At 38.6% G+C, this 13,844-nt stretch overlaps 1 protein-coding gene across 1 annotated transcript; it reads left to right on the top strand.

The window, feature by feature from the left end:
- Window positions 1–2,191: 2,191 nt before the first annotated feature.
- Window positions 2,192–8,748, top strand: LOC143276658 (uncharacterized). The gene is made up of 5 exons (XM_076581283.1): window positions 2,192–2,402; window positions 2,818–2,973; window positions 4,501–4,747; window positions 5,548–5,796; window positions 6,565–8,748. The coding sequence occupies exons 2-5, from the start codon at window positions 2,847–2,849 to the stop codon at window positions 6,908–6,910; spliced, it is 969 nt and encodes a 322-aa protein (XP_076437398.1). The 5' UTR covers window positions 2,192–2,402; window positions 2,818–2,846; the 3' UTR covers window positions 6,911–8,748.
- Window positions 8,749–13,844: the final 5,096 nt, after the last annotated feature.

Here is a 13,844-nt window from a genome sequence, read left to right as displayed (position 1 = left end):
GACAACACAAGACAAAAGTACTTATTTCGGGGACAAGGGGTAACACCCACTTCCCCCAGTTCCCGCCCTTGATGGGGTCGACTTGACGAGAGGGTTGGGGAAGGGGGTGGAGATGGAGGAAGGCCTGTGGTGTTAGGACACTGGTGTGGCTGTACTCACACTCTGTTCTCAAACTCAGTCATGCGGAAAAAAAAAAAAAAAAAAAAAAAATCACCGGTTGTATAAGCAGTTAAAAGTTGAACTCTATTGAACCTTGTTTCATAAGCACCGGTGATGCCTCGATTTGTTACCTATTGAATTTGTCCACCATATGGGATGACTTCGGGGTGTACGGAAGGTGGTAGGGGGTGGGGGTGGGGGGTCCGTCAGCATCCTTCTCCATTCTTGATGAAAGTTGCTACTTGTTAAACACAGTATTGTTTTAAAAGATACTATGATGCAGGAATTTTTGACAGGTTGACAGCATATTAGATAAGAAACATCCATTCTCTGTGCATCTTGCTGGTGTTTGTATATGAATTTTTAGTGACAGAGTTCCGCTCCTTCATTTTTTCAACTTTACACGATACTCTCTTTCTTCTTATTCTAATATTATAGAGATCCGTCTAATTTTAGGTTCAATTTACTCATGTCTTGAAGACAGGAAGGTACTCTGTATAACTTAGCCATATATGTACATGAAGGTTTGAAGAGATTACGTATAGTTATCTCGTGAATGTTGTTGAATATTTGTGTTAACTATTCAGTTTTTGGTTGATATTGTGTTAAAATTTTTTGGTTGATCTGAATTGTCAACTTACTGTGTCATGTGTCATTTTCTCATTATCATTTATCAATGAATCCCCCTTCAGTAAGGGGCTCTGGCCTTATCTGAATAAAACATTCGTTCGTTCGTTCCCACTCCGTTCCCCTTCGTCCCCTTCTCAATTAAGGTCCCTCTCTTTCTTTCATCTCTCGTTCTGTCTCCTCCTCTCTTAGAATTTCCATCTTCATCCTTACATAACAAACGTTTTCACAACGAAGCTGGAATTCTCCTTGTATGCAATGTATCTCTCTGCCATTCTCATTTTATTTCCGCTTCAGTTGTCCTTTCCGTTTAGTCGTCAAAAGGTTGTATTTACTGGTAACAGAAAGCAAAGCTTCTCAGCTAAGGTCAGAGGTGGACGTTCACATGGTATTGTACTCTGTGTGCCACGTTTGGTGTGGAGGAGGAGGAATTTTGTCCCGTCACACATATTGGTGATTGAAGACATTTTGTTAAAGTGTTTATGAATACATTTGAGTATTATCGGTTAGAAGGGGTGGGAGATGTGAATGAATGGAGGGTTGGGGGAAACTGGGCAAATGAGGGTGAAATGAGGGTGAAATTTGAAAAAAAAAAATTTAATACAATTACAGGAATTTACTTAAATGACTTCGTAAAAGAGAACTCGTTAAACTGACAAGCGAAACAACTGATAATGAATACAAAAAGTCAAAAACATCAAAGTTCTCAGTCACTTGTGAAGATACACTTTCGTGTACATAAGGCTTCATCAAGCTACAGTGAAAAATTATATGCTTAATTGTCAGGTTACTAAAGCATATTGACATTATTAGAACAATACTTGGTCCGTAATGAATTTGATAATAGTCTGAGAGCTAAACTCAGGACTGGTCTGCGAATCGGACCAAAGTCTGAGAGAGTCAACTGACGAGGTTTTAGACTTGAATTTAAGCACCTATAAAAGTCTCTTTCTAGTATATTGCTTGTTTCCTTGCATGACAATGAGCAATATACTTTTATACTATCTGTATGATTCTTTGGTGTGTTGCTGGGCGGAGTGGGGAGTGTTTACAGTACAATGGCTGTAAAATACTTAGTTCACAGAACTTTGATATCAGAGAACTCTCTGCCCACAACTGAAAAAGAATATACCATCAAGACTAATGTGCAGCCTAAGGAATGCGATTAATTTGGAAAAAAAAAAAAATGGATGAATTACATCAGGACATATAATATACTGAAACCGTGCATGTGCTTGGGAAAACAGAAGCTAGCTGGAGGTAAAATAAAAGTAGAACTTTTCCTAACTTAGAATAGTCCCCGGTCACAGTTTGATGGGGGAGGCAAAAATCCAGGGCGTGACGCGCGCAGTTGACAAAAATTGCGCGTGCAATGCAACGTGCTCCGTGACGTCTCGGAGTGTTTCATAAACAACGTGGAATGTGGTAAGTATAGGTTAGTGTTCCGTTCATAGACTATAAGAAGACGTCATCCCCGCCAGTCTCACTCTGTCTCTCAATGCACGTCGTGTTTGGAGCATCGTAGTTTTGTAGTGTGTGAAACAGATCTGGTTGTTTTGTGAAAAGTGAATTTGGAAGCTGAGCGTTCAGGATTTTCAGCTTGGAGAAAGTTCACGGTAAACCTCTTTCGATCTCTCCCTCCTTTCTATTTAAGCTCAACCTTAATACTCGAACAAAAGTCAAAGATAAAAAAGAATGTGTGTGTGTGTGTGTGTGTGTGTGTGTGTGGACATGTATGATCATTTTACTTGTGTGTGTGTGTGTGTGTGTGTGTGTGTGGACATGTATGATCATTTTACTTGATGTGTGTGTGTGTGTGTGTGTGTGTGTGTGCAAGCATGCGTGAATGTGTGTGTGTGTGTGTGTGTGTGTGTGTGTGTACGTTAGTATGTGCATGCATGTATATGTATTTGTATGTGTGTGTGTGTGTGTGTCTACGTACACTCTCTCTCTCTCTCTCTCTCTCTCTCTCTCTCTCTCTGTGCGTGTGCTCACATGTATATATATGGACATGAATGTTTGTTTCAACAGGGCGACACCCAGACAGAAAACTTGTGACCATGAAGAAGTCTGTCATCACCTCAGAGAATTCTGCTGGACACAAAGGATGGTACATCACACTGACCATCGCCAACCTGCTGATACTTCTGCTGGTCTACTTCTTCAATGCCATAGGGTCTGAGACCAGTAAGTGTGAACAATGAATCTTTTCATTTCAACATGATTTTTACATAGGTCTCTAACATCATGTAACTTAAACGCCATAGGGTCTCAGACCAGTAAGTGTGAACAATGAATCTTTTCATTTCAACATGATCGTTACATAGTTCTCCAACACCATGTAACTTAAACGCCATAGGGTCTGATACCAGTAAGTTTGTACAATAGTTTCTTTCATATCCACGTGCTCGTTATATAATTCTTCAACACCGTAGGGTCTGAGACCAGTAAGTATATAAACAAACATTTTCATTTCCACATGCTTGGTATATAGTTCAACACCATCGGGTCTGAGACCAATAAGTATATACAACAAATATTTTCATGTCTACATGCTCATTATGTGGTTTGTTTCAAGGAGGTGTGGGAGTGTGTGTACTGATCCATAAATGCTACACCACCTTTCTAAAGATTTAACAAACATGACCATCATTAAAATCCTGATGAGAGAACTAGTGGCAGAGTGGGTAGAATGCTTGTCAGCCAATGCAAATTGTCCACCTAGGAAGTGAGAGAATCTGAGTGCGCTGGTTCGAATCACGGCTCGGCCGCCAATATTTTCTCCCCCTCCACTAGACCTTGAGTGGTGGTCTGGACGCTAGTCATTCGGATGAGACGATAAACCGAGGTCCCGTGTGCAGCATGCATTTAGCGCACATAAAAGAACCAACAAAAGGGTTGTTCCTGGCAAAATTCTGTAGAAAAATCCACTTGGATAGGAAAAACAAATCAAACTGCACGCAGGAAAAAATACAAAAAAAATGGGTGGCGCTGTAGTATAGCGATGCGCTCTCCCCGGGGAGAGCAGCCCAAATTTCACACAGAGAAATCTGTTGTGATAAAAAGAAATACAAATACAAATACAGACTCTATGAGGGTCTGGGGTTGAAACCTGACCCTACCCTGTCTTCCAAGTTGGACGGGAAAATCCAACTGAGAGTCCAGTCATTAGGATGATGTATTAACTAACTGGAGTCCTGTGTGCAGCATGCACTTGGCACGGTGATAAAGAACCCATGGCGACATGAGTCTTTTGTCTACAAAATTATGTGGAATAAATCCACTCTGATAGGTACACACACACACACACACACACACACACACACACACAAACTAAATACATACATATATACATACATACATACATACATACATATAGAGAGAGATAGAGAGATAGATAGATAGATAGATAGATGCATATGCATGCTGTCAAGGCTTAAATGAGTCACTGCTGGTCAGGCATTTGCCTAGCAGATGTGATGTAGCATATCTATCTATATCTATCTATATATATATAGATAGATAGACATATATAGATCTATATATAGATTTAGATATATACATGGAATTGTCAGTGTAGTAGATAGATAGATAGATAGATAGATTTAGATATATATATGGAAGTGTCAGAGTGTAGTAGATGGATAGAATGTAGTTGACGCCTCTTTGAGAAAGTGCAACCATTAATCCTGTCTGTCTGTTATCACTCTCTAGTTCCAGGCGTTTTCCTGCACAACATCAGCAACCAGTCGGCAAAGTACTACCTGGAAATCACTCCTGCGTCCTGGACCTTCTCCATCTGGGGCTTCATCTTCACCTGGCAGGGGCTGTGGGTGGTGTACTCCTTGGTACTCCTCTGCCGAAGGAGCGCGGACGGGAGTCCCGCTTACCTGAGCCCCCTGATTGTGTCCCCTGCCACGGTTGTCTTGTACATGTTGGCCAACGCCTGCACCATTGCTTGGTGAGTTCTGAAGGGTGTGTACATGGATTTGTCCGAACGCAGTGACGCCTCCTTGAGTAACTGAACTGAACTGAACTGCTGCCTGTTAGTCATGTACATTTAGAATAGAAGAATAGAACCCATCCGAACAGAACTGAACACAACAGAGTAGAGCAGAATAGAATAGAATAGAACAGAACAGAATATGTTTTTTTTTTATCAAGTGTACTAGGGTCACAAGGAAAGTGGGGGGGGGCGGGGGGGATAGTACATGAAATGTATGAACATGAATCAGAAATCATGAACAACCACAGATACAGAAGGATTTTTGGCATATATGCACATACACACAAGTACTTTTGCATATACATGCATTTAAGTGTTGGTCTCTGCATACCGTCACAAATACAGTAGGATTTTAGGCACAAAAGTATATATATATGCAAGTACTTGTACATACAAATACAGTTAGGTGTTGGTCCCTGCAGTAGGACTTGGTGAGATGGTTGTGGTTGCTCTTAGCTCTGCGCAGGACCAAGCAATGGTGATTGGTCAGTGGGTGTGGTTCGTTCTTAGCATTGCAAACATGTCTGAACAGCCTTCCGTGCTGTTGCTGGGGGGAGTGTCTAGTTTAAGAGATGCAAGGCCTGTGGTTTTGGTTTGTGACGGCACTCTCCCTGGGGGGGAGCAGCACAAATTTCACACAGAGAAATCTGTTGTGACAAAAAAATAACAAAAAATCCCAACCCCTACCACCCAAAAACACCCACACAAAAACAACAACCACCAAACCCAATAATACAATATTTCTTCTCTTTCAGGTTGTTCCTGTTTGACAGAGATATTATCGAGGCAGCCTTCGTGGCTCTGTTGGGTATCCCAGTCTCCTTGATCATCTCCCTTGCTTTGAATTATCGGACTCTTGACGTTGCCGCCCCAAGCTTGGCTCAGCAGCGTCGAACCGCCGACATCTGGCTTGTTCGAATCTTTATTCACAACGGTCTTGCCATCTATGCCACCTGGACGTCCATAGCCACCTTGCTCAACATGGCCATGGTCATCAGATACAGGTGGGTGTGGGTTTTTTTTGGGGGGTGGGGGTGGGGGTGGGTTCATGACTTTGAAAAAAAGTGAGCTATTATATGTATATATGTGACATGACAGACCCACAAAGTGTTACTATTTGTCATGATTAGAAGACTTAAGACACACTTTAACTGTAGCTGAGATGTACTTACCTTGATTTGCAGAGTTAGCATGGCAGTGAAAGGGTTAAAACACTGAGTTATTCAGCAATTTTAGCTTCAGAATGTTTGAAGATATTATCTGTAGAATTTTTCCTTTGAAAAGCTTAGATACAAAGTTGTTCTCATGCACAATTATCAAATAAAGACACAAAATTTAGCTTCAGATTGTTAAAAGATATTACCTGTGATAATTTTTCCCTTTGGCAGGCTTAGACACAAAGTTGTACTCATGCATAATTATCAACTAAAGACACAAAATTTAGCTTCAGATTGTTAAAAGATATTACCTGTAACATTTTTCCTCTCACAAAATTTAGACACAAAGTTGTTGTACACATGCGCAACTATCAACCAAAGACACAAATTTTAGTTTCAGCATGTTAAAAGATATTACCTGTAAAAAGTTTTCCCTTTGGGAAGCTTGGAGGCAAAGTTGTGCACACACGCAATTATCAACTAAAGACACAAATTTCAGCTTCAGTGTGTTAAAAGATGTTACCAGTAAAAAACATTAGCTTTGGAAGGCTTAGACACAAAGTTGTACACATGCACAATTATCAACTAAAGACACAAATTTCATGTGGTGTTCAGATCTGACCCAGTCATCGGCGACCAAACTGCCGGTACTGTAGCCCTGGCCGTGCTGAGCGTCGAAATCCTCGTCTTCTTCACCGCAGACCTCTTTTTCCTCGACCGCTACAGCCGTTACACCATCACCCCCTACATCGTCGTCGTTGTCGCTCTCATCGGCTCCATCGTCAAGAACTGGGAGGCAGGGGCAGTCAACTCTATCTTCACGGCTGTGCTTCTGGCGGTGGGGGCAGCTGGTTTGGTCATCAAGGTGATTATGTGTGTGTATCGCCACGTTCGGTGGGCGCCATATCCCAGCCTCACTGAGCCAACATTGGGGGAGTGTAAAGGGGGACAACTGGCCTAGGCTGGAGATCAGCTCCGACTTCTAAACTCAGCGAAGAGAAGATCATTTACTGAGCTTGTGTATGTATTAATGAACTTTGAAGATGGTTCTTTTTTTTGTGAGTATGTTGACTTTTGATGATAAAATGTTTATGTAAAATGTTTTTGTAGTTATTTTCATGTTTTGCTCTATAGAAAGGTGCTCCACACGAGAGAGATGGCTTCATTTCATTTCTGAAAGTAAAAATGCTTTTATATATATTTTTTCAATATCGATTTCAGTAGGTATAACTTATCTTTTTAGATAGGAAACAGTTTGGAAGAAAGTGATCTGTTTTTAATCCTATCTCTTTTTCTCTGTCTCAATCATGCATGCATGCTTTTTAATTTTTTTTATTTCAAAAATATTTTTTTAATATGTTAATGCCACCTTTATAAGATTTTTTTAAAACAAAGAAGTGTGTATATATGGTAAATTTTGGTGAATAAAGCACTACTGAATGTAAGGCACACACCGTGAATTAGAAAAAAAAAAAAAAAAAAAAAAGAGAAGGAAGACAAGTGAAATTATAAACAAACCAGTGAAACTCAAGAGTATCTTCAGAATTGGAAGACCTTTTCTGAACAAAATTACCTTTCAACACAGAGAGCATAGAGTGAAGAATTGGAACAGCAAAATAGACTTTCTCACGGATCAGTTATTCATCGTTTCTGTCCAGCAAGAGGCCTGAGAAATTGAAACCTGTAGAGACTGACAAGAAATGTTAAACGTGAACGAACATGTTCTGTTGTGTTGGCTGTCAAGGTGAAGGTCACGCCACTATTTTCTGTTTCCTCTGAAGGCATCAGTGTGTAAGTGTGTCACACATACGTTGTAGTTGACATGATGTTGCACTTAAAAAAAAAAAAATTAGTTACAGTGCTCAACTGATTAGTGAGAATGATCATCTTCGGTTTGAAATGAGAACTGTAGAATGTGCGCTTTTTATCTTTGGCGCTACGCTCCCTGACCTCTAACATATCTGCTCGCTAATGCAATAAAAAACCAACAGAAAGTTTTTCCATCAGCTAGATGTGCAAGAGCAGGGATCAAAGTCTGTTTGTCGACATCTGATCACCTTTTAACTGATCTCCTAATGATACCTTTATTCATCTTCATGCTTTTTAAATTTTTTTTATTTTATTATAAAAAAGAAATGTTAGTGTGTGCTATTTTATGATATATGCTAGAAAATTCCCTCGTTTTCTTAAACTGGTATTATCCACCAATAAAACACACTCATGTATAAGTGGCAGGGCTCTACGGAGAAACTTCTTAGCATCCTAAAATTAGGTTAGTATAAATTGGAGGGAGACTGATCACAATTTTTTTTCATCTCGTGATATCAGATACTCAAACCAACTAAATCTTTTGACTGTCCTCGCAGCGAATGTTTTTAATTTATATGTGAGACGTAATTTTTTGATTGTATCAATGTGCGGTTTTGTGTTCAGTCTGCATGAATGCTCAGATGCCATAAGAAATTGTCTGTTGTTGTGACATTGATATCAGTTTGTGGTTTCCAGAAGTGATTGCAATTCCAAAGTCAAGAAAGAAACAGGGTTGAAAATCAGCTGAGGGCATTAGTTGTGTCTAATAATATTGCTTTTAAATGTCTATGAATGGTCTGCCTGAATTCGATTTGTTATTTATGTTCCACCCCTGTATTTTGTGTATATATTTTCATTGTTTTATCATATTTGTGTGGTCTTTTGTTGTTGTATAAGGGAACGAGTGGGTTTATACAATAACACACACACACACACACACACACAAAAGGTGAGAGAGAGAGATTTTTATTAAAAAAAAAAAGAAGAAAACATTGAATGCTTCCAGTCATTGAAAATAAACACTATCATATAGAAAAAAAAAAGCTCTTCACATAATGATTTTTATAAACAGACTGTGCCATAATACCACACTGAACAATTTGTACGTTTCTGAATTTTGATGTAAGTGCCTTAACTTTTAGCTCCCTGCAACACAAGACAAGGGAGGCAACTTAAGCCAGCACTGTGTTGTGCATCTTGCCACCACAGCTCTGAGAAAAGGACGGAGGAATGAATCTTTTTTATTTTAAATTTTTTAAAAATATATATCATTTTGCTTTGCTTTGCTACTTTTGTTTGTAAACAAGGAATGTTATACTGTGTGAGTTTGGTCAGAGTTGTAATTTACAATGTTTTCTGATATTTTAGTGACTGTGTGCTCTGTCAAAGTGCTTTTGAGTTTGATCAGAATTGTAATTTACAACGTTTTGTAATATTCTTTTGAAAAAAAACCCCAAAAGGTATTATTTATACCCTTTTTTTAATGCCCACCGAAGTTACAATCATGTGTTGAAATTATAAGATCGTTTCATCCAACACAAATAAAAAAAATTGATTGTTCCTTTTCTGTTCTGTTTTAATGTGCATCAGATATGTCTGAATGCTGAAAAGTGTGTGTGTGGCGGTGTTCCTGTTTCATGAAAGTGTCTTCTTCTGCGTTTGTGGGCTGCATTTCCCACGTTCACTCGTATATACACGAGTGGGCTTTTACGTGTATGACCGTTTTTACCCTGCCATGTAGGCAGCCATACTCCACTTTCAGGGGGGTGGGGTGCATGCTAGGTATGTACTAGTTTCCATAATCCACCGAATGCTGACATGGATTACAGGATCTTTAACGTGCATATTTGATCTTCTGCTTGCGTATACACACGAAGGAGGTTCAGGCACTAGCAGGTGTGCACATATGTTGACCTGGGAGATCGGAAAAAAAATCTCCACCCTTCACCCATCAGGCGCCGTTACCGAGATTCGAACCCGGGACCCTCAGATTGAAAGTCCAACGCTTAAACCACTCTGCTATTGCGCCCGTCCATGAAGGTGTCAAAATTGAGTAGATCCCATTCGTGTTCCACAACAGAAATCCAAAACTTTGTTTCGTTATTTCAAAGCTGTTCACATCTCTCTGACAGCTGCAAACTATAGGGGTTGGGAAGTCTCTTTAGTCACACACACACACACAAACATGCACACACACACAGAGGAACACAGAGACACACACACACTCTCTCACACACACACACACACCCATACACAGTAACACACACATACACACACACACACAGAAACTCAAAGACACACACACACACACTCACGCACAAACACACTGATACACACAAACACAAACACTCACACATACACAAACACACACAGAGACAAAATATTCAACAATCATGGTAACTGTTGATGTAACATCCATGTATTATTATTATTCTTATTTACGATTACTTCTCCAGTATGGCTGTACAAAAGAAAAAAAAAAAAAAAAAAGATTCAAAATGGCGTCATGAAAACAAAACAAATCATTCAACACAAATTCCAGAGAACTGACGGTTGTTGCTAAAAGTGAAATAATCTTTCCGAAAATGTTATGCACCAGATAACAAACGATACAGCTCACAGTGTAAACATGTAAAATGAAAACCAAATATTGCAGCAATGGATGTTCTTGTGCTGAGGGAGACACAGAGAGACACAGAAAGAGACTAAGAAAGATACAGAGAGAGAGAGAGAGAGAGAGAGAGAGGGAAAAAAAAAGCGAGGGCGAAAGAGAGAGACGACTAGGGAGAAAATGTAGAAAGAAGAAAGTGAGAAACTGTCAAAGAGAGAGAGAGAGAGAGATGCATGGGTCATGTCTCAAACAAAATGCTTCATGGGCAGTTACAGTGAAACAAGAGGTCAGTTGGTATGACGGCCAATCAGATACTGTTGCCCCAGCTGACCCCAACACAAACAGGCCAATTCAGGGCTGACATGATGACCAAAAGGCACTACACAACAAGACATGACAGTGATTCTGGAAAAAAAAGAAAAAAGAACTGACATGCATCCGGTTTTAACATAATTTACACATAACGACAGCACTAACATCATCAACAGTAACGTACTTTACACATAACGACATGGCTATTCTTATCAACATTAATGTAATTTATTCATGACGGCAGGAGCAACATCCTTAACATTAATGTAATTTGCACATAACACTTGACCAACCACATCACAAAAACATAATTTTCACATATAATGATTTGACTAATAAGCTAACCTCATAAGTAGTGTTTTACACATAACAACATGACTCATTAACTAGCCTATCAGCATTAACATAATTCACACATAATGACATGACTAATTAGCGATTCTCATCAACATTAATGCAATTTACACATAACGACAGGACTAACATCATCAACATGAACCAAAGAGGAGTGAAAGGCTTTGTGACAAAGACAGATTTTAACACATTCTATACAGCATCATTCTGCAATGTATTCATATATACTATGTATACATATGCAATGTAAGAGTTAAAAAAAAAGTTATGCGTCATCAGAACAGTTTGTACTACGTCACCATTTTCACACTCGCGCGCAAAATTAACGCACAAGACATGATCCAAATAATCACATGAAAATCACATTTTGAACCAACAACCCTTCAACCTTGATGTCACATTCCACAGTCATGCCATGCGACTGCGTCATCACGCATGCATTGATGTAAAAGAAAAATAAAATATATGAAATCCCAGTGAACAACAGTGGCAATATAAATGTCCATTGCTACAGGAACACGATGTAATGCAAAGATGTTTGATGGTGAATTCCTTTCACAGAATTCTCCTTGTCAGCTCGCGTGTTTCAGTGCTCTTGTAAAAAAGCAACAACCAAAAACAAAAAAACAACAACAAAACCTTAGCACATTTTCATGTTTCCAATACAGATAAATTCATTCCATTTGCTTCACTCTGTAAAGAACTGGATACGTCTTTTTTTTCTTTTTTTTTTTACATTAGGTTCTACAACCCCTGTCGACTGACTTGGAAAGAGTCAGAATTCAGCATAGTCAAACCGGGAGAATCAAAACCCACTGATCTCCATTTTGTCTGAAAGTGGTCTTTTCTTGAAATTCATAAAAAAAACCCCAACAACGACCGATGACTGAGAGATGAATGATAGCTAAGAAATGTCTGACAATTCATTTGTTAAGTGGGTGGAAATATCTACAATATCCAAGCAAGATGTGCAACCCATTGAGAGTAAAAAAAAAACCCAACCAAACAACAAAAACAAACATTTGTACAGGAACAATTAGAAAACAACCACAAAAACAAACATTTGTACAGGAACAATTAGAAAACAACAACAAAAACAAACATTTGTACAGGAACAATTAGAAAACAACCACAAAAACAAACATTTGTACAGGAACAATCAGAAAACAACACCACCTGGATCTGTTTCTCCTGTCAGCACTGAAGAGATGTGAGAAATATTCCACAAAAATGATCAATGTTACAAAAAGATGGATTTCAGAACATCCTAGATTTCTGCTGATAAATCACTTGTTTTGGAAATGGATCAATACCCACAGGATGAATAATGACAGCGTTCAATATCGCAGGATAAAACTTCGGTGAGATCACATTTCCTTCAGAAAATGTAAAGAACAACAACAACAAGCAATGAATTAATGGGGACAGAACGGAAGGAGAGAAAGGAAAAAGGAAAGAAACACACGATATAACTCCATGTTTTTGTTGGTAATTTTTTTGTAGTTTTTTTTCTCTTACTCATTCAACCCTGCACACAAGCACTGCCAGGGAAATAAAATTTGTTTCAGTTAAAGTTTCCCTGTTCCTACATTTGCAAAAACCCCAGTCAAAGGGAACTAACTCCTACAGCATGTCTGGTTTTGTCAACATGAGTTTTGAAGGAACAACTGGTCTATTTCTTTGCGTTTTCTAATTCTTACTGCATCAAAATGGCAGGGAAGCCTGCCAAGGCTGCAAACTCCCCATGGATGTATGTTAGTGTCCCTTCCCCACTTGATCTGTATGAGTTTAGAGCAGAAACATTAACAGGAAATAAACAAGTGTAAATGCACTGTACCCCCTACCCCCACTTCCATTCAACCTCCCTTTACCCAACACAGACTTTTTTTTTTCAAATGTTGAAGACAGCACACAGAGAAAGACCTGCAAACAGGCTACAGAGCCACAAGTATACATAACAAACAGTGAACACACACACACTCTCCTGGTAGCAACACACCTTAACTTGTTTTCTTCGACAAAAAGAAACAGCTTACACATTAATCTCCAGTGGTGGCCTAATCAGAAAAAAATATTATGTCCACATTGCATATAAAGGAATATATATATATATTTTTTTTCTCTTTTGTTTTTTGCTTATTCTGTTTAAAAAAAGAGAGAGAAATGAATAATCTCAACACAGCATTACCCAACCAACCAGCGTCACCATCATGATGTAAAATCAACAGAAAAGTTCACATTATGCAAAGAATCTACCAAGTTCGATGAGTATTCTGTGGTAGACAGATAAACAAATACAGAATAAAAAGATCAGTTACACATTTAAAAAAATTCAACCCTACAATTTTTGCAAACATGAGATGCAAACACACTAAAAAAGAAAAAAAAAAGTTACACATTATAAAAACTGAACCTATGATTTTGTTTGCAAAAATGACAGGCAAACACGCTAAATTCAAATTTACTGTATTTAGTTAAAACACACAAAAGCTGATCAGAAGCATCTTACTTTCTATGCAAATCCAAAACAATAAAACGAACAAACAGAAAACAAACACTTACACTTCTTCACATTCTTGATTTGTGCAAACATCCATCATGAAAAATTTCATTAAGAAATAAATCTTTTAATACATTTAAATTTGTGCTACAATTTGTTGTTGTAATAGTAGGACCCGATAGGAATTAAAAGACTATTGTTCTTTCCTTATTTTCTCTGCAGAGAGAGAGAGAGAGAGAGAGAGAGAGTGAGAGAGAGAGAGTGCGTGTGTGTGTTTCTTTGGTTGTTAAAAAAGCTTATACCAGTACT

Source organism: Babylonia areolata, chromosome 32 (genome assembly GCF_041734735.1).
Source record: "Babylonia areolata isolate BAREFJ2019XMU chromosome 32, ASM4173473v1, whole genome shotgun sequence".
Lineage (NCBI taxonomy): Eukaryota > Metazoa > Mollusca > Gastropoda > Neogastropoda > Buccinidae > Babylonia > Babylonia areolata.
The sequence above is the reverse complement of the archived record's forward strand: the minus strand, read 5'-3'. Positions and strand labels throughout refer to the sequence as shown.